General features: G+C 35.4%; 3 protein-coding genes across 5 annotated transcripts; 2 read left to right on the top strand and 1 right to left on the bottom strand.

Annotated features, from left to right (window-relative positions):
* The first annotated feature begins 1,351 nt into the window (after positions 1–1,351).
* On the top strand, positions 1,352–7,001 carry LOC132057251 (interactor of constitutive active ROPs 2, chloroplastic-like). 3 transcript variants are annotated; one of them, XM_059449760.1, is made up of 6 exons: positions 1,352–1,416; positions 2,995–3,067; positions 3,999–4,179; positions 4,679–5,292; positions 5,710–6,680; positions 6,761–7,001. In XM_059449760.1, the coding sequence occupies exons 2-5, from the start codon at positions 3,048–3,050 to the stop codon at positions 6,659–6,661; spliced, it is 1,767 nt and encodes a 588-aa protein (XP_059305743.1). In that variant the 5' UTR covers positions 1,352–1,416; positions 2,995–3,047; the 3' UTR covers positions 6,662–6,680; positions 6,761–7,001. The 3 variants fall into 3 exon arrangements, with proteins under 3 accessions (XP_059305743.1, XP_059305742.1, XP_059305741.1); XM_059449759.1 differs by having other exon boundaries at positions 1,366–1,491; XM_059449758.1 differs by lacking the exon at positions 1,352–1,416 and having other exon boundaries at positions 2,705–3,067.
* Positions 7,002–9,050: 2,049 nt separating this feature from the next.
* LOC132057250 (small ribosomal subunit protein uS12) lies at positions 9,051–11,228 on the top strand. Its single transcript, XM_059449757.1, has 4 exons — positions 9,051–9,150; positions 10,339–10,494; positions 10,592–10,718; positions 10,937–11,228. The coding sequence occupies exons 1-4, from the start codon at positions 9,146–9,148 to the stop codon at positions 11,075–11,077; spliced, it is 429 nt and encodes a 142-aa protein (XP_059305740.1). The 5' UTR covers positions 9,051–9,145; the 3' UTR covers positions 11,078–11,228.
* A 1,056-nt stretch (positions 11,229–12,284) lies between these two features.
* Positions 12,285–19,848, bottom strand: LOC132057249 (uncharacterized). The gene is made up of 9 exons (XM_059449756.1): positions 19,518–19,848; positions 18,171–18,335; positions 17,843–18,082; positions 16,866–16,900; positions 16,654–16,785; positions 16,233–16,374; positions 15,090–15,778; positions 12,816–14,811; positions 12,285–12,626 (listed from the first exon to the last, which is right to left on the bottom strand). The coding sequence occupies exons 1-8, from the start codon at positions 19,657–19,659 to the stop codon at positions 12,844–12,846; spliced, it is 3,513 nt and encodes a 1,170-aa protein (XP_059305739.1). The 5' UTR covers positions 19,660–19,848; the 3' UTR covers positions 12,285–12,626; positions 12,816–12,843.
* Between the last annotated feature and the right edge of the window lie 1,737 nt (positions 19,849–21,585).

Raw genomic sequence — 21,585 nt, 5'->3', positions numbered from 1 at the left:
AGTACAAGAACAAGTTAAATTTTTTGAAAGTAGAGTTACTGTCAAAAATGTAAAAAGGACTGTTTGGTTTTAGGTAAAAGACATTGAAAATTTCAGAGAGGAGCGGACTCATTAACTAACCCTGTTCCTTAGGGACCCACAAGTAGAGCGTGACCAAGCGCGTGTATCTCGAGCGTGGGCATTAAATAAATTTCTCCAAATCCAGCACTTTGTTTCTATTTCCTTTTTTGGTTTCTACAGTGAAACAAAAACAAAAGTATAGAGCAAGTGAAGGAAGACTGAGGAAAAAAGGCAAAAATAATTCTTTAGGTTCAAAATAGTACTCCCTTCATCTCAATTTAAGTGTTTTCTTTTTTCTTTTTCAGGTTGCTTTTTTATATTTAGTAAGTTTTTCAATTCTAAAATATCTCAAGATTTAAAAAATTATACTGTATTTTTAATTTAAGATTACAAAATATAAAATTTCGTTTATTTCTTAAATTTCGTGCTAGTTAAACTAACACACTTAAATTGAGACGATGAGAGTATTCTTTAAGTATGTGATCTATTTTAATCTTTTAAGTTGTTAAAAATTAATATTTTTAATCTCTCTTAAATATTTAACAATTTTTGGTTGTTATATTTGACGAACATGGTAGAAAAAAATAAAATTCAACCATAAATACTAAGAAAGTCTCATCGAATACTAAAATATACAACATAAAAAAATTACACTAGACAATAAAAAAAAGGCGAAAATTACGCCTCAAAATGCTGCACCGAACTTTAGAAATAAATAAAATAACAAAAAAAAATTATAGCTTTAAATGTGCTTGTTAATTATCTTTTCTTATAATTTTTATTAAATCTAACAGATAAAATTCAATAAATATTTGACCCAAACTAAAAATATTACTCCTTTCGTTCACTTTTATTTATCCAATATTCTAAAAATAGATTTTCCCTTTTTACTTGTCAAGAACAACATTTGGGGTGAAATGCGCACATGTGGGGAGGGAGAGTGATGTATTTACCCCTACACTTTCTGTCTAAGGTGGGGAGAGGCAAGCTCGAAAGACATTACTTGTCACTTTTAGCATATCAAGTTTTAAATCTATTAAAAATATGCATCAATTAATATGGATATTATGATAAATTTTGCACTTAATTTTTTTTTTTTTTAAGGTGTGCAAAATTCATTGTGGACATATAAAAGTGAAAGGGGATCACTTAACTTTGCAAATATAAATAACAATAATTGTACCTATTTAAAGGCAGTAAATTTACCATTTTCTCCCAAAACATAACTACAGAAAGTAAAAGAAGAAAAAAGAAAAAGAGAACTCTGTGTGTGTGTGTGTGTGTGTGTGTGTGTGTGTGTTTCTTGGGAAACTGCATACAGCTCAGTTGAAACTACTACTCTCCTCAGGGCTTATTGTAAGCAAAATCTTGAGCTCTTCACCTCACTTTCTTTTTTCCTATTTCAAGGCTACTTCTTTTCTTGGAGCTTCAGTGAGTTTTTCTATTTATTTTTTCAAAAATATATATATAGTAATGACATGTTTTTGGTTTCACTAGGCTGAGATCTTTCTGGTAATTTATATAAAAGACTGTTCATTTATCTGTAGAGTTACTGTCAGATGTTCTTTCTTTATGGTTTGAATTGTTTTTCATGTTTTCATGGGGTTAGTGTTGCTGCATTTGCTTAAAGCACTGTTTTTCTCATGTGGGGTTTGTTTTATTTTTGATAAAGTTTATGTCTTTGAGAAAATATTGGTTTGGTTTTACAATGGGGGATGAGTGTTAGAAGAAAACTTGAGTTTATATTTATGGTAATGCAAGATTGTTCATTTATTATCTGAACAAGTACTGTCAGAGATTAGTTACTGTTGTTCTTTTTGTTAAAGTTTGAATCTTTTTCATGTTTTCATGGGTTTAATGTAGCTGTATTTGCTTAGAGCATTGATTTTTCATGTGGGTTGGTTTTATTATTTATAAAGTTTCAGTCTTTGAGTAAATATTGGTTTGGTTTTACAGTGTGGGATGTGTTTTTGGCTTCAAAGTGATTTCTTGTTCTTCTTTTGGTTTTTGGGCTATAAATGAAGTGTTTTTAGTTTCTTTAGATCTGTATAACTTTACCCAAAAATTGAAGTAAGAGAAAAATATCACCAAAGTTGAAGATTAGTTTATGAAAAATTTGATTAAGTACCCAATGCCCAACTAACTTTCTTTTTCTTGGAAACATAATTTTCTTACTTTGGACTTTGGGTTAGATGGTCCTATTTTGCTGTTGTATCTGTTGTCTCTTTGCAATATCTTCATGGATTCGAATTGTCTTTTCAGCTTATCCTTACACAAATGTTGTTTAGTTAAAAAAAGATATATTTTTCCATTATTTTTTCCTTAGTTCTGTTTTTGGGTTTATTTCAATCTTTTTTCTACATTTTGGCAATCTGTTGGTTCAGATGTGTTTTGAAGTAACATAAAATAAGAAAGATTCCTAAGTTTAGGAATCATTTCATCTTATTATGTCTCAAAAAAGTCATTTGGTGATTTCCATGTTTTATGTCCACTTTTATGCTATTTGTTGCAATATGATTTCATATGTCATTTTCTTGTCCCAAATATGTTATTTCCATACAGTGAACGAACAGGAGTAAAGATAAAGAAAAAGGAAAAAGTAAATACTGTATGTGGCTTAAGTAATTATATTTGTTTGCAACTTTTCTTTTTCTTTTTTCTGTTCTCTCTCTCTCTTTTTTTTCCCCTTTCCTTTTTGTGGTTTCTTCTTTTTCCATTGTAGGTTTGGTTGGTGGAGTGGAGGTGGTTTTAGTTTATCTGGAGTTTCTTTGAAGGGAAAGTGCTGTTTGTTCAGTTGATTTCCAACTTGAATGTTTGTTTAAAGTTTATAGATTCTTCATGGACCTTTATTTGTCTTTTGCATATGTATATATACATTAGAGTTTCTTTCTCAGCCAGGGAATCCTCTGAACTATTTCATGTGTTGTGGGTCAGGTGGTCTTTTGCACAAAGCTCATTTCTACATTTACTGCTTAGAGGAAATTATTATGCAGACACCAAAAGGAAGGTATTTTTATCTCTAATTCCCTCAGGTTTTTCATGACCTATATTGCATCCGTTGATCTTTCGCAAATAAGTCAAACGCCTTGCATTTTTAAAGAAAATCTTATTTTCCCCTCTTCATGAGACCAAAACATTGGTTTTCAAGAGTGTTTCAACTAAATAATATAGCAACTATAGGCTTCCAGATTATATTATCGTCTTCTAGTTTTTAGTGCATTCGTTCCTAGTACTTGACTACTAAGTCAGAGGAAGTTGTTTGTCTAGAACGCAGTGGTCCTTTAAGCAAGAGTTAATAGTGTTAACTTATTGAAGAAATTACTCTTGAAATGCTCTTAACTGTACTGTACCAGTGTACCGTGAAATTCACATGCTATCGAGGTTGAAGATTGACAGATCCACTTTTTCTGTTTCGGGAAAAAAATTATTGTGATGTGGCTCTGCAAGAAGGAACTTAAAGCATTACGATGGATGATCATCTTAAGAAATGTCATAGTTAAACTTTTGTAACATATTTGGTACCACAATTGGAACATCTGTAAGACGCTGATGTGTTCTAAAAGAAGCCAGTGATAAAGTTTTCGCCAAAACATTCGGTGTATGAAGAACAAGAAAACTGACATGCATTATTAAAAAAACTTGGGATTTTTCATTTTGGCCCGTCGTCCAAAATTAATTACGGGCGCTAGCCAAAATATACAAAATTCATACACTGATTATGTATATTTTGTGAAATGTGTATATTATATGTATTTTTATACTTAATATATACAAAACATATACAGTTGTTTGCTGTTATTCTTTTGAGCAGTCCAAAAATGTAACTATTCCTTAAAAAAACTTTGGTACTTATCTGTCAGCCTGTAATAGTCCATGTTTTTATGAGAACTAGGTTATTGTCTTCACTATATGTTTGACTATCTTGTTCCATGTTGAAGGACTGTTTCTGTGGAGGTGCCTCAAAGGACATCTAATGCTACACTAAAGACAGCTCGAAAGCTCAAGACTCCAGGGTCAGATGCTGATTCTGTTTCATCTCCAAATCCAGCAAACAGGACACCTAAAGATAGGAGTCCAAAAGTTGTTGGTCGCCGGTCACCACGGAGTCCAATGATAGAGGTACTTGAGTTATGCATTATGACTAATTGGTACAAATGAAATTGTTTCTTTTCCATCACAATGTCTATATTATTACTCAGAAAGAAAAAGAAAAAAGCTTTTATTTGAAGGTGTACCAATAGGTATGTCAACTAGGACTAGGACTAGGTAAAATATGTCCTCCATTAAGCTTTTGATCCTTGCTCTTCATTTCATACTTAACAAACTAGTCGTTATTGTTTCCATTCGTGGTTTAGCATATTAAATCCGCTAAAAGTGATTGAGGTAGTTATCTTGTCTCAGCAAGTGCATAACCCTTTGCGCACCCAAGGGTGTGGCCTAGTGGTCAATGAAGTGGTTGTGAACCATACGGTCTCAGGTTCAAATTCCAGCAAAGACAAAACACTAGGCGATTTCTTCCCATTTGTCCAAGCTTGAGTGGATCTAGTTATTCGTTCTTTTCCTACTTAAGGATACATATTATTATTCTGTTGCTCATTGCTCCTATTTGACAACCCAGAAGAAGCGTCCCGGCAAAGCATCTGACTTAGAAACGCAGCTTGCTCAACTGCAAGATGAGCTAAAGAAGGCGAAAGACCAGCTCAGTTCTTCCGAATCATTGAAGAAAAGGGCTCAACAGGAAGCTGATGAAGCTAAAAAACAGCTCACTGACATGTCAGAAAAGCTTGAGGACTCGAAGAAGCAGCTCCTCGAGCTATCAGATTCAGAGGAAACTCGACTGCTGGAGTTGCGAAAAATCTCACAGGACCGAGACCGAGCATGGGAATCCGAGCTTGCAGCTATCCAAAAGCAGCATGAGTTGGACTCTTCTGCTTTGGCCTCTGCCATGAATGAAATTCAGCAACTTAAAATTCAGCTGGACCAAGCAGCTGATTCTGAAGCCGCTCAAGCCCATCACGCTGAGTCAGCTTATGGTGAGATACAAAGCTTAAGGATTGAACTTACTGAGACCCTTGCATTGGTTGAGAAACTGAGAAACCAACTTAACGATAGCAAGGAATCTGAGGCGTGTTCGCTTGAAGAAGTGAGCAAAGGTCAGACGCAGCTGGAAGTGGCTAAGATGACCGAGGATACTCTACGTTCTGAAGGTCTGAAAGCAATGGAAGCTTGCAGGTAGGGGTGACAAATGGATGGATTCTTGACCTGCCCAAAAGTTCTTTGGGCTGAAATGAGTTGTGCTAAAATGGTCTAAAAAGCGGGTCATAGCCCAACCCACCCAATTCTTACTAAGTTTTAATTACTCTGATTGTTCTTTTATTTTTATTTTTTAGTACAAAATAAAACTTTGTTTTAGTTATTATATATATATATATATATATATATATATATATAGAGAGAGAGAGAGAGAGAGAGAGAGAGAGAGAGAGACTTTCAAAATATTTAACAAGATTTCTCTGGGGTAAGTAAATTTGGGCTACATAACAACCCAACTTTTTGATGGGCTGAGTTAATAAACGGGAGGGTCAATGACCAACCCAAACTTGGACGGGTCATATTTTCATGGGCTAATGCTGCCACCTCTACTTGCAGGACCTTGTCTTTGGAGTTGGAAAAATCGAAGAATCGAGTAGCTTCATTGGATGAACTTGTCAGCAAACTCCAGTCTGGTCCAGTAGAAGGAAACAACGTTAACATAGAAGCTGATAAACTAAAAATTGAGCTGAGTAATATCCAAGTTGAGGTGAGTCAACTAAGAGCTGCTTTGGAGGAATCCGAGAGAAAGTATCAGGAAGAATACATCCAGAGCACCTTGCAGATGAGAAGTGCTTATGAGCTGGTGGAACGCACAAAATCCGAATCAACTCAGAAGGAGGCTGCATGGGAGGTAAAAGTAAATGAAGTAAAATCGGAAGTGGAAGAGTTGAAAGAAAAATTGAGTCTGCATGAGAAAATGCAGTCAGCTGATAGAGAGTTTGAGTTAGCTGCTGAACTGAAGAAATCAGAGTCAATTTTGGGAGATTTGAGAGCAAATCTATTAGACAAAGAAACAGAATTGCAGAGTCTTATAGAGGAGAACGAGCAGTTGAAGTCGGAAATCGGAAATAAGGAATCAGAGAGTACCAAAATTAGTGACGAGGCACTTGTTTTATTAGAAGAAGCAAAAACTGCTGAAAGAGAGGCCTTAATAAAGCTGGGAGATTTGGCCGATGAAGCAGATAAATGCAGCAGAAAGGTAACACGTGTCACTGAAGAGTTGGATGCAGCACAGGCTGCAAACTCGGAAATGGAAACCGAGCTAAGGAGGTTAAAAGTGCAATGTGATCAATGGAGGAAAGCTGCTGAAGCAGCTGCATCTATACTTTCAACTGGACATAATAACGGGAAATATGTTGAAAGAACAGGTTCTTTAGACTACCATACTATTGGTGGCAAGCTTGGTTCTCCACTGTTGGTGGACGACTTGGATGATGACTCGCCAAAGAAGAAGAATAACAACATGTTAAAGAAAATCGGGTTTTTATTGAGAAAGGGCCAGAAGTAAATAATGCGCCATCGTGCAGGTTGTTCCATTTCTCCAGTAATTTGATCATGTAAACATTTTTCAGCGTTTGTTAATGAATCTACTAATTTTCCTTCTCAGGACTCCCGCTGAGCTGATGCCCTCATGGAATTAATCGTTTTCGCGGATTTTTGTATAGCTGTTTTGGAAATTGATGAACCTTGTAGGTTCTCACCTGCCGATATGGCATTGTTTAGGAATAGTAAGAACTTCAATCCCTTCAAAATTTTCAGTTTGTATGGCAGTTGGTATTTTCCGATATTCTGAAAGTGTAATGAGGCCAAGACTGATGATTAATGGTAGAACTTGCTTTCTTGTTCAACTTTTCATGCTAAAGACGGCTATGTGAATGAATTCCACAATGCATGCATGGAATGAACTATACAGGGTGATAGGACTCCTGCAAAGTTGAATGTCGTAATGGAAAAATCCAGACAAATTTCGGGAGTTTTATGTATCTCTATTTTAAAATAATAGCATAAGTTATAAATGCTAATGTCTAGCCAATACACAACTAGATCAGAGGAGAAGCTACTATGGCTATTTTGCGGGGAAATTGTGCCTTATAATACAATTCTATTCACAAGGAGAATTGTTGCCTACAAAAGACGATTCTATTCACAAAGCTCGAACCAAGATTTCTGATTAATACTAGAGTAGGTACCACCCCATTACAAACTTTGGTATTTTACCAATATCAACTCAATTTGATTAAACAAGGGCTATGTGAAACCTATGAATGATAGCTAAAAGTAAAATTACTATACCATGTTGCAGCTCATGGTTAATAGATGTTAATTATTGTTCAAACCCTTGTTAAGTAAGAAATTTTTTAACATAAACCAATAGTATAGATAGTGAACGAATTGCAAGGATACTGAAAAAAAAAAAACTACAAGGATCTCATAAAATAAAAGAAAAGTAAGACTGATTTCTAAAAGATAACGCAGTCTTATTTATTTTAATAAAATAAAAATTTGAAAAAAAGAAAGAAATTATTTCAAACCTAAAGGTTGATAATCCGTTCATTGGATAAGCATGCATATATAGTGGTAAAAATAGCGTTGTACTAGCTACTTTCTGGCCGTAATCCTGATTCCAGTCTTTAAAAACTTGTCACGACTGACAACAATGAAGTTTCAAATTTAAAAGGTGAAACTTCATGATAATATCTTAAAATTTTATCATTGAAAATTGAAATTTCATGGCAATGACTATTTTCGCTTAGAGGGGTTGGAAAGTGGCTATTTGTGAAATTTAGTCCCCATAGTTTCACTAAAGAAATTCGAATTGCCCTTCTTTTGGGGTGGTCTTTAAATTTTGCCCCTCATATTTAAAATCTTTAAATTTTGTCCTTCGGCTAAACTCCATGGGTTCTAGGTTCGAACCCCACACAGTCAAAAATTTTTAAAAAAATCGCAAGGCAGAGTTTAAATTTCGCTATATGATACTACTTGTGAAAGAATTACCAAAGTTATCTGTGAAAGAATTATGCCTTAAAGTTATGCCGATTCAAGTTTATGCCATAAAAGTTATAAAAGTTTGCATTAAAAGTATGGCTTAATTTCCAAGTAAACTTGTTAAGGAATTACCAAACTTATGCGGACCCCGCATATATAACTTTGGCGGCCTTCACAAGTTTATGCGGATGCGGCATAACTTTGGTAATTCTTTCACAAGTTTATCCGGTCCGCATAAAAATTTATTAAGTATGCCCCCGCGACATAAACTTGTTAATGAATTACCAAAGTTATGCGGACCAAGATACTAATGCCAATCGCCCACAAGGCATGATATGCGGGTCGCATAAATTTGGTAATCTTAACAAGAATATGCCGGATCCGACATACACGCGACCCAAAACTTGCCTTGCAATTTTTTTTAAAAAATTTATGCTTGAGCGGGGGTTCGAACTCGTAACCTCATGATTTTCGCGTGAACGCTCGTAGTTGCAATGCAAATGGCAAAAATTAAAGACCAAGATATGAGGGCATAATTTAAAGACCACAAATATGGCAAAATTAAAGACCACCCCAAAAGAAGGGCAATCCGCGCAAAAAAAATGAAGAAATTGCACAGTTTTCCCTTCAAATGGGCTGGTCTTTAACTTTTGACCTTTAAAATTGAACTTAAGTCTAGCAGGACATAACTTTCTTCAATATGCGGGCATAACTCATGTAGTACTATATAAACTCATCCCTCGCAAAAAAAGGTCGTTTGTTATGAGTGGCAAAGACCAACACCAAAAACTACAAAAGTGCAAATGACAGCCAACTCCTCTTTGGGCTTAAATATATGGATCCAAAGAATTTTACCAAGCCCAAATGTAGCCCACATTTTATACAAGTATATATAAATAGTTTCCACAGCCTTAACAAAAAAGCTGTTTTTAGGCTAGGGTTTTAATTAGGCGGCTGACTCCTTTACTTCAACCTCTGTAACCGGAGTCCTCTTCACTCAGCAATCATGGGGTATCAACTAATCTTTATATTTAGTACTACTTATACTTTATTTCTCTAGTGAATCATTTAAAATTCAGTTCTTATTTTTTAAAACCAGATAATTGTTTGTCATGTAGTAGTTAACTCTATAAGCAAAAAAGTCATTTGGGTTTGTGGGTCTAATGTTGTCTGTTAGAAAAATGAATCTTCTTGATGGGTTAATTGTATGGAAGGAGAGATTTTCGATGTGGGTTATATACTGTTTTGTGCATAAAATGAGGTAAAATATGTTGGGGTGGGGGTTGTAGTTAAATTCAGTTCTTTTTAAACCAAATTCCTAGTTCTGATAATTGTTTGTAATCAGCTGATTATATTTTTTTTTTTTTTTTGGTTATTTGGCTATAAGTGGATGGGCAATTTGTAATCAGCTGTTTGGGGGGGTGTGTGTGGGGCTGTAACGTCATTTGTGTGAAAAATGGATTTTTTTGATAGTTAATTATCTTAAAGGAGTCATTTTGATGTGGATTATATACTTTTTTATGCATAAAATGAGGTAAATGCCTATCAAGTTGCTTAATGTTTAGGAAACTGAGATTATATGATAGCTATAAGTGGATAGTGGCAATTTGTAATGGCTGGAAAGAAATGGACGTGAAATAGAGGGAAATGGATAGAATGAATTTGTATAGCCGACTCCAACTAATCTGGGATTGAGGTCTTGTTAATTGATTGGGACATGGAAAGCTTATGTATGATGGGATCTTAGTGGTTGGGGGCGGATACCCGGTGGTGGTATAGTTGAGGTGTGCACAAGGTAGTCTGTCCACAACAATAAGAAATAGATTTATGCACATGGATCTGTGCATGAGCTCGTGGTAGATTATATCGACAGACTTCCATTAATTTTCTCTATTGTTTTTTAAAGCATCTTTATGCAAAGGAATGACATGACAACATTAATAGTCCATAAGTTCTTGAGGGAAAAATTAGGAATATATTGGTATTGAGTTAACTGATGGAGATTTGATATGCTTCTCGAGTTAAGGGGATTGAATTCTAAGCTACTCTCATGACTTGGGGTATGAGAAGAAGATAATTGCCTATGAACTTCTTCAATTCTGATATAGTTTCATAAGAGTTGTCATCCAAATGTTGAGTAACATCCTAAGTGGAAAGCATTTTCTACTAAATAACACTCTGACATGGGTAAAATTACAGGAAGACACGTGGAATGGGAGCTGGACGCAAGCTGAAGTCCCACCGCAGAAGACAAAGGTGGGCTGACAAGTCCTACAAGAAGTCACATCTTGGTAACGAATGGAAGAAGCCATTTGCTGGTTCATCCCATGCAAAAGGAATTGTGCTTGAGAAGATGTAAGGTTCATCTTTACTCTTAATTTTTCTGCTTATGTTATCTTCAAACATTTGAATTGTATATCTAACCTCTCAAGTTGCTGATATGCATTTGCAGAGGTATTGAGGCTAAACAGCCAAATTCTGCTATTCGTAAATGTGCTAGGGTTCAACTCATCAAAAACGGGAAAAAGATTGCTGCTTTTGTCCCTAACGATGGTTGCTTGAACTACATCGAAGAAAATGTGAGTCCTTCCATTGCTTTCAAGTATGAGTTTTTCATTTCTGGCTCGTCGGCCAAAATTAATTACGGGCGCTAGCCAAAATGTACAAAACATATACACCGACTATGATGTATATTTGTACTCAATATGCATACATTTGCCGGCTATTATTTTTTAGAGAGGTCCAGAAATGTAGTTATCCCTTAAAATGTACTTACTTCGAATTCTTGAACTTGCAGGATGAAGTGTTGATTGCTGGATTTGGTCGTAAGGGTCATGCTGTGGGAGATATTCCCGGTGTTAGGTTCAAGGTGGTGAAGGTTTCTGGTGTCTCTCTTCTAGCTCTATTCAAGGAGAAGAAAGAGAAGCCAAGATCTTAATTTGCTTTTTTTTTTTTTTTTGGGCCAAAACACTCTCGAGCGTGCAATGGACGTTTAGCTGTATTTGAGTTATTATTTTGTCAACTACTATTAAACTAGACACTGTACTGGAATTTTGGTTCATTATTGTTGAATTCGAATGTTACCTTAATGTCATCCTCCTACAACAAAAATATGGTCTCTAGTTCATTATGTGTGTTTTTCCTTATGCACTCTGATCATCAAGTCAGCTTGGTTAAATTCGTCTGGATGCTTCTCCTTTCTTTTTCCCTTTTTGTGTTTGGTATCTCAGAAGCTATTGTTCATGGAAAAATATGTAATATTATTCCGAAGAATGTTCTTTGAAATTATTTTACGACTGTTTTTGTGTCTTCAGTTAGTTGGTGGGAAATACTTTTTGGAGAAAAATAATTATAATTATATTAGTAAATTGAAAGTGTTCTTTTTCCTTTTTACAGAAAATATTCAAACATTAGAGAATGACTTTTCATGGAAGATTATATTTTGCAAAAATAGCTTTTGTCGTACCATACTTTTAGAGATTTAATCACCTTTGGTAATCAAGCATGGTATATTACTCTTGAAATCTGATATTGATCTCTTAAAATCTTATTGCTCCATAACGCTACTTTAACATACGCTGTTTAATTGTTTTAAATAATTGTCCGCATCCGATATTTGTAACTTTTCCAGTCTGCTTTGATTAGCTTTTTTTTAAGCCAAAGGTCTATTGGAAACAATTTCTCTACCTATCATAGGGATAAAGGTTGCGTACACTCTACCCTTTTCAGACCCCACTAGCGGGTTACACTAGATATGTTGTTGTATTCGATATTTGTAACAAATCAAGCAATTAGCTAGAGTCGAAGTAAAAACGAAAATCCATATCATCTAATTATTGTTAGTTGAGAAAACTTTATAAGCAAAATGTCCAGCATTCATGTGCTTGTTTGCAAAAGGGGTGTGGTAAACTTTTGGACTCCACGGCATTCTTGAAGTATCCATTTTCTTTACTTTTAACCTTTTACTGTCAAGATAACTCAATATCTAGCTAATAATTTAAGCAATTAATGACTTTCTTTCCCCCTACAGCCGTTTCTTTTAGCTACAGGTTCTTTCTTTCCCCTTTTGCATGCAACATGATAATCAGCTATATATGTAACGCTTTCAAGAAAAACATTGCATATGCAGACATCTCTAATGAGAGTAGTAGCAAAAGATGAGTTTACTGATATAAATTTTATTAAAAATAAGAAAATGCCAGGTTATCTCTTTTTGAAATGGATAATGAAAAAACTTCAAAAAAATAAAGCTTCTTTTAAAGCTGATGTAATGGGGTTGTTAACTGTGAATCTTACATAGAAAGACTTCAAGGTTTTACATTCATGTAATAAATCGGTACTTGGACAGACATATATGTTGTCGAAAACCTTGATCTTAGCTCAACGCGAAAGAATCAAGCATCACATAAGCCTTTGTGAAGTGCTATACAATCGTGATGCCTTTGCCACCTGCTGAAACTAGCCTTGTTCTTGAAGTCTAACCATCTCTGAATATCAAAGTTTACGCTCGATTAGCACATCCATACATCACTATAAGAAGCAGGATAGGTTAAAGATTCAGGTTTTCATTAATAAAGTTGGGACTACATTTTGGAGAAAGAAAAAGATCCTTTCTTGATAAAGATGCACTTCTAAGACAATTAGTTGTAATATCAGGAAAGAAACACATATTTTACCTTGCAATGAAGCATTGCTTGGCCGTCCTCATAAATTGTTGTTTTCTTTATGATCAATATCCAAAGAAGGCAAATCCAAACCAGTCTTCCCAACTACCTGGGCTCCTTCACAAAAATCAAGACAATCATCGGAAGAATTCTTGACAGCAAAGGGCATCCTTCTAACTGCTATCTCAGGGGTATTTAGCGACAAATAGGCCAATCTATTCATAAGAGATTCAACCTTGTTGCAAAATGGGGTTGTGCTGACTTCTTCTACTTGACTGTTTAGTTGGTCCGCTTGATTTGCACACACAGTTTTCTCTGCATTTGTTTCTTCGAGAGTATCCAAATCGTCCTTGACATCTACTCTACCTTCATTCCCTGTTTGGCACTGTGGCATTGTTTCAGCACCCATGGAAGTTGAGTCATATTCTCTCTCAACATGATCAATCTTGGTATTTTTAAAGTCACCATTTACATTATCCTCCAGGTTCATCTCATTCATCTGGCTAGGCACGTCCAAATTATAATTAACATTGCCCTGAATGCCTACTCCATCTCCATCCTCTGTTTGACACTGTCTAATGTGTTCACTAATAGTAACCTCAATAGCCTTAATGACAATATTCCCAATAGTATCCGAGTTCATTTCATTCTCCATAACACCTTGTTTTTCACCCTTAATTGCAGCCAAACCAGCAACCACGTGTTCAACTGAGTCAGATTCATCGGCCACAACTTCCTCAATTCTTTGGTTGGCACTCTTGATCACATTTGTATCATCGTTTACAACAACTTGGTTTTCACTCTTAATTGCAACCAAACCATCACCTGCAATGTGTTCAACTACACCAGGTTCATCGGCCACAACTTCCTCTATTCTTTGGTTTTCACTCTCAATCACATTTGTATCATTGTTCACGATGACTTGGTTTTCACTCTTAATTGCAACCGAACTATTACCTGCAACGTGTTCAATTGCGTCGGGTTCATCAGCCATAACTTCCTCTATTCTTTGGTTTTCACTCTTAATCACATCTGGATCATTGTTCATAATGACTTGGTTTTCACTCTTTATTGCAACCAAACCATCACTTGAAACGTGTTCAACCGCATCAGGTCCTTCAGCCACATCTTCCTTATTGTTCAAAGCACTTGCTATGCTTTGGCTTTCACTCTTAATTAGAACTGTATCATCGTTCGCAATGACTTCGTTTTCACTCTTATTTGCAACCAAACCATCAGCTGCTACATGATCAACTGTGTCAGGTCCTTCCGCCACAACCTCCTCATTGTTCAGAGTGTTTGCTATTATTTGGTTTTCACTCTTAATCTCATGTATATCATTGTTCACAATGACTTTGTTTTCACTCTTAATTGCAACCAAACCATCATATGTAACATGTTCAACTGTATCAGGTCCTTCAGCTACAACTTCCTCGCTGTTCAAAGTACTTGCTATGCCTTGGTTTTCACTCTTAGAAGCAACCAAACCAGCACTTTGAATGTGTTCAAATGGATCAGGTTCTTCAGCCAGAACATCCATATTTTTTGAAGTATTTGCTCCACTTGTTTCATGATGAACTTCAAGAGATAACTCAGAAATAAGAGTAATATCACTCGGAGCACCAGCGTGACTATCCAAAACATTTGACTTGTCCGAAGAAGATACAGGAGAGAGGTGTTTCAGAGTTTCAGGCTTTCTATTTGCCCTAAGAGGAACTCTTGTACTCTTAGCTTTTGAGTTTGAGTTCCCTTTTGGGCTACAGACAGTAGCTTCAGTTTTGGGCAGTGAAGCACCAGAATGATTATCTGAAATATTTGACTTGTCTGAAGAAGATACAGGAGAGACGTGCTTCAGAGTTTCAGGTTTTCTAGTTGCCCTAAGTGGAACTTTTACACTCTTAGCTTTGCTGTTTGAGTTTCCTTTTGGGCTACAGATGGTAGCTTCAGTCTTGGGCAGTGCGGTAGACGAGCTGGAATGAGTACCGTTAGGAGTGCGGACTGCCTTTACCTGCATGACAATCAATTTTAACTTAAATAATTTGGAAGTTACACCGGTTAAGGAATTCCAAAAAATATTACAACTAATGTAAGATAATTCCGTGACGTTAACATGCATAAAGTTCTCCACTTGGTAATCATTAAGAGAATCAAGACTCAAATACACCTATTTTCTTTCCACTTGATAATGATCTTATCATCATTATACTAGATGCTGCCATCACGTAAATTATTTCTAATTAAAAATGACATGAAAATAGATTCATATAAATAGAAGACTAAACTGACCCCGTCAAAGTAACCCATCTTCGGGGATGGCATCCGCAGACCTGATGGTTTCATCATGGAGGCTGGACGAGAAACTGTGCCTGCTTGCTTTAAACTTTCTCTAGGTATTGTTCCCCTAATCTCGGGCTTATCTGAGGTCTGATCACTTAAATGATTCTTCAGATCCAAAGTTGAGGTGTCACTATCAAATGATCTGCAGGAGCTGGTGTCAAAGCTAGTCCTTAACTTGCTTGACCTTTGGTTGATCGTGGCAGAAGACGATGATGATATTGAAGACCAGTCACTGACAGAACTAGCAGGTGATATGCTCGAGTTGATCTTAGAAGACATCAGATAAGCTGAGACAGCAGAATTCCCAGATGGTAGTTTACTCTTCAAAGCAACTTTTGAAGGGGTTTTGAGTTTTGCACTTGCAGAAGGTTGAGCAATAGGTTTGCTATTATCAACCTTTTGTTGAGCAATAGGTTTGCTATTAACAACCTTTCTCCTCGCTGCAGGAATCAAAGATTTAGCCGTCTTGTCAGAGGAAGTACTTCCAGAACTATCACTTGAAGATCTTGCTGGATGTATTTTCATTGCAGGTGAAGATCCCACTGAAGATGGCTTCATTGACATTGTAGGTTTGGGCAAAATCCTACTTGCTTTATTTGAGGCGGATGCTTTTTGTGTCTGAGCCCCTCTAACAGAAGCTGCAAATCCCCATTATCAAGGTCAGGAAAGATGTTTAAGTAGGCCTTTGGCCATAGATTCCAGATATTTTTCCATTATTTGGAATTTATGAAGTTGGAGTTGAAGATGGAGTTATGTTTGATTATACTTTTTGCAACGAAGAGAAGAGAGCACTTTACTTGGATTTTGTGAAGATGGAGTTGGATATCAGGTTTGGAGCACTTTTCCAAATTTGGAATCCAATTCCGAGTTGGATTTGGAAATTTTATAACCAAACACTGATTTTAAAATAAAATGAAAAATTATTCCGGAAAAAAAAAGAAACTAATTCTCAAAACGGTTCCTTAAGAAATTGTTACAAGCCACAAGTACAAAGGATAAACAGCCTAGCTACTTTTTATGGAGTGGAGACAGCTTTTACTCACCCTTTACTCAAGAAAATAATCTAAATTTAACACTTCTTTTACCACTTACCTGAACTAGTTTTCGTGCTGTCATTATCTGTTTTGACTCGTGTGATGTCCAAAGAAGCCCTTTTGGATGCAGAAACAGGTTGCAACTTTGTGCTAATTTTTGGAGGCTTTAATGATGCTCCACTTGTAGTTCTACTGATTGACTTCATTAAACAACATAAAACAATGTCAGTAAAATATCAAAAGTACACTTTTTGACCATCTACTCAAACAAATGAGGGAAAGAACATCTACTCAACCTTTTTGACCAACTCTTTAAAAGCCTACAACTAGCAGACTCAAAAAAGGCAAATTTAAAGAAGAGTGTGACTTTTTCTTTAAATATAAGGTATTTCTTTTAACTGGCTATAGAAATGAAAATATGGGGAATAGCAGAGAGCATATAGGTAAAAGAAGTGAAACTTCAAAGACAAATTACATGCCTGTGTGACTTGTGCCTTATCCTGGTTCAACCCTTTACCCAATCTTTGTGTTCCTGTAATTTGCTTTGGCTGACTTTTCGGTATCCCAGCTTGTGCTCCAATGATTCTTTTTGGAGCAAGTTTTGGCTTCATCTGACATTTGAGAATATAGACAATATTTGTTGAGAACTATAGAGAAGTGACTAAAATTTCAGATGTAAAATTAAACTTACCCTATCTTTTGAAGCAAGGTCCACCTTCTTTGCAGCTGTAAAAAAGGTTAACATTAGACTGGAATAACTTGCGAGAAATATGCATATATTTATGATGATACCTCAAAAGAAATTTGACCCTGTAGGAAGTAAACCCTCTCCCACTCCCCCCACCCAAATACGCATGCACCCTCCAGTCCCAGTGAGGAAAAAAAAAGGGAAAAAATTTAAAACTAACAAAAAAGACGACGTTAAGATGGGAAACTAACACTGAAGACATTCTTAACTATTTCTATGGTATCCTCTGGGTTGCATGACTAAACATCCTACAAGCTCATGTACTTCCTTTTCTCAACCTCCAGACACAATTTGAAACAAATCACACAATTGACAAAAAATATTACGGCCCCGTGAGAATGAACAAGTTTATAGTTGAAATCTTTTACGTATTAGATAAGTTTACACTCCAACTTCCTGCTACGTTTACACTCCAACTTCCTGCATGGCCTATTGATCTCCTTCTAAGAAGCTAAGCCTAAACTCTCTTTCTAAACCTACACCCCATCTCAGTAAATCCTTGTTGCCTCTATGGCCCTGCAAACAAAGTACTTATTTGTCCCATTAACCTTAAACATCCTGCCCACATACAAAGACTTCTTCCACAAATAGTTATAGCTAATAGCACATATTGCTTTGTCTGAATCAAAAGACTATGTTCAGACTGCAAAGATGCATGCTGGTAATATGGCAAAGGTGAATTTCTTACTGAAGTTATGCTATTAAAAAATATTGAAGGAAGTTGTATAGATGCACAATTTCATGGTTGGCACTGAAAAGACGGGGAAAGGGGGGAGAGAGAGAGAGAGAGAGAGAGAGAGAGAGCATGATGGTACCAAGAGACTCACAAAAATGAAGAGAAATATCACACTAAGGTACTTTTTCCTTCATGCAATATGTATAATGACCGATTTAAAACAACTGGTATCCAATTAACTTACAAGAAATAGCTCCATTATCTCTCTTTTCAGATGCATCCCCACTACTTGGAATGGTCACCTTCTGGATTGAGGCTCTTATATCTCCAAATAACTCAGCTTCAATATGTTCTAGTGCCAAATCCTCACTTTCCAACGTGGAGATCGAATCAAAAGATTGTTGCACATCCTCCTCAATCATAGGTAAAGATGGTTTGTCACCTCCCTTAATCATGCTGGACAACTCCTCGGCATCAAGCACACCTATAAATATGTTGTTTGTAAGTTTGACTTTGCAATAGAGGATTAGATAAATACATACCCCTTAATAGGGACTATAGCACAAAGCTACCTGCATCTGTAAAGAAAGCACTATCCCAAGCTAAACTTTTGCGTAAATTGACCTTTCCTTTTCTTCCGGCCTTTTCAGGTTCCTTTGACTCATGCAGCTGAGGGAACTGCTCGTCATTGTTACCTTTACGAGCCATGTCCATTTCTTCTTGACTATTAGTAGCGCCTGAAACAACCCAAGATTCTAGCCTCAGTCTGATTTACTAAACAGCGCAAAAACAAAACTAATACACACAAAACTCTCTGAACTCGGATGAAAAGAGAAATGGAATGCAGCAGCATAAGCAAGAAAAAAGTGCTTCTAGCTCTAATAAATTGTCATAAAACCCAACGAGGAGACTGAAAATGATCGACTCTTTGAGGCTTTATAGACGAGAAAGTTTAGCCACTCTACATCTCCATCAGGAAGCAATAACGCTAACTATTATTTAAGTTCTTTCAGTTACAGAATTCCACGTACTAACAAAAGATCCAAATAGATTTGAACGAAGTAACATCGCACGGGCATAATTATAGCAGGGTCAGGATATTCCCGTCCTAAGTATCGGATATAAGGGTGTCCCCTCATCCAGGTCTCTACAGGGGAATCTCCACTTGCTGTTTCACAAAAGGTCAGCATCCTTTTCATTTACAAGTTAAATGATCTGGTCAGGTTCAGTTCCAAATTAAGTGTTTATAATTCAGTAACATACCAAATACAATAAAGATAGCTCTTTAATTCGTGAGCCATCAATCACTTTGGACTAGATTACCTCTTTCCCCTCAACACTACTTTGAAAATTTCAGAAAAGCATGTGTAAATCTCTCTTAAGTACTCCTCTGTCCCCGCCACGGACTTAGAAGTTTAAGGAATTATGTATATCAGCCTCAACCTACTTAAAATGTATATCACTTTTCAATCAGATGATTTATTCCTTCAATTTCTTTAGAGTGAGATAGAGCAACCTTGAAACTCCAAAAATTGCACACATTCTTTCAAATCAAATCACTTTGAACAGCAAAAAGGGTGAGAAGAAAACTCAAACTTTTTCCAGATCTTCTAATAGAAAAAAAAAAAAAACTAATCTTTGGTTCAACAGTTTAAAGACTAAATAAATAATCAGAAAGTAAAATACAGTTTGGATAAATCAAGAACTGAATTATCACATGCACTCATTCAAGCCAAAAGGGTGTAAAAAAAATCCATTTTTCCCAGATCTTGTCAAAAGAACAATCTTTTCTTTTATTCAACAGTTTCAAGACTAAATAAAGAATCAGAAACTAGAAACTAAAAAAATTAGGTATAGACAAAACCAACAACAAAAATTAAACAATTATCCATAATAAAAGAAATGGAAAAAACAAGAACCTGAAGAAGGGTATTCTTCAAGACCCCAAGAAGGAAGTGGAGAAGATGAATTTCCAATAAGATTATCATTTTCTGATGAAAAATCAATAAGACTAAGTTCATTTACTTCAAGATCCATTTTTTCACTATCTTCCATCAACATTTAGTGAACCCAAAAGTGTAAAATCTAAGCTAAGAATGATTAGTATCTTAATTTGATTTGAAAATTGAATGGTTCTTGAAAGATAAAGGGGTGTACTGAGAAAGATGATAAAATGGGAGCGCTATAAAGGAAAAGGGGGATTTCTTTTTATTTTTTTTGAACTGATGAAGAGGCGGTTTTTCAAAGAATGGGAGATATGAAAATGAAATTAAATATTTTGATAGCCGTTTGGCCCTAAAATAAATGTTAATTTTGAAATGTTGAGTTGGCCATGTGTCCAAGGACAGGTGTACAAAGTCCTCCCTCCTACCCATTTGACATGACACTCTTTTCTTTTTAACCAATCTAAAAAAAGTTCACTTTTCTATATTTGAAAATAATTTAATTTTATGAGATGATTTATAGTCATATAAATATTTAAGGCTTATTTTAGATCACAAATTTTAAAAGTCTTCATTTCTTTATTAAACTCTGAGCCAAGTCAATTGCATCCTATAAAATGAGACGGAGGGAGTACTATACGATCTGATTAAAAAAATATCTTATTCAAATTAATAATTTGGGCCGACACACTTTTCAGTCTAAAAAAAAATTATATTGTTTGTACTTTATCATATTGTAATAAGTGTCTTATTTTTTGAGGCTACTAATTTCACTTTGACGATAATTACTGCGAGACTATCTCGATTCAAACTTGTACACTATGACTCGAATTGTGATTTTTTTACCATAATATTATTTTTATATATATATAATTGTGTTATCTGGATAAGTTTGTGTCAAAGCTTTGACAATTACCTTTAGATTGTCTCTTTAGGACCAACTAGTTAGATCAATTAAAAAACTTAGATACATAAAAGGTCAACCGATAGAAAGTATCATGATTTCTCTATATGTATAATTTTATGTGTCATAAATGTACATATATATGTTAACCCTTATTCCTAAGTCACATTTTTTCGCTTTCGTTAGTTTCATTTTTATATTGCTTTGAACTGTTTGTACTTATCTGACCTTTTCATTTTTTCACTTTTCTCGTCATGTTTTCTCTTGGTAGTCTTTCGGAAAGCTTGACCTACTCCGGTCGCGGGCTTTTAGGATCAGATTTCACTCTGCGCATGGTGGAACTTAGGATTTTATCAAGGGTGTCAAAATATAAAAAAGTAAATATACGATGAAATTAAGACGGTTTAACACATAGTATATATACATAAAAGAGTTCTTATTATGTATTTACACAGTGTAATTTTTCGACCAAGGGGTGTCGGTTGACACTCCTTGGATGCATGTGGCTCCGCTACTAAGCCTCTCTATCTTTCGAGATAGGGTAAGGTCTACGTACACTTTACCCTCCCCAGACCCCACATTATGAGATTTCACTGGGTGTGTTGTTGTTTTTGTTGTATTCCTAAGTCACATTTTTAATTTATATACTATTATTTTTTAAAAGAAAAGGTTTAAGAATAGCAAAGCATAAAATGAAAAATGGTTAGGAATCAAAAACGGACTTACGCTAATATCTCTTATTTGATAACATAACGTCCAAAAATAGCAAAGTTATAACGGGTAAATGAGATATATATATTGAGGAAAAAATGCTTGTATATTAAGAAAAAATCTGTTTAGTATGTCATATCGTATGTTATATCTGTGTAATGATATGGTTAACAGAAATTATAGAACAAATCTAATGAGCTAGAGTTAACAAATTTAGCTTGGTTAATTAATTACCGGAATCTATTCATGCCATATCTTTTATTTCTCGACTTCATATGCACGTTGATTGATTTTATTATTTAGAGTCAATCTCACTTTATCCCCCTAACATTTAAGGGTTGGGAAACGATATTCCCTTCAAATATTGAATGGGAATGATAATCCCCTTATGCAATATTTTTCGGTAAAAAAAATCTTTTTTTGAGCAAA

The sequence above is a fragment of the Lycium ferocissimum genome, chromosome 5 (assembly GCF_029784015.1).
Source record: "Lycium ferocissimum isolate CSIRO_LF1 chromosome 5, AGI_CSIRO_Lferr_CH_V1, whole genome shotgun sequence".
In the NCBI taxonomy this organism is placed as follows: Eukaryota; Viridiplantae; Streptophyta; class Magnoliopsida; order Solanales; family Solanaceae; genus Lycium; species Lycium ferocissimum.
This window is presented reverse-complemented; position numbering and strand designations above follow the sequence as displayed.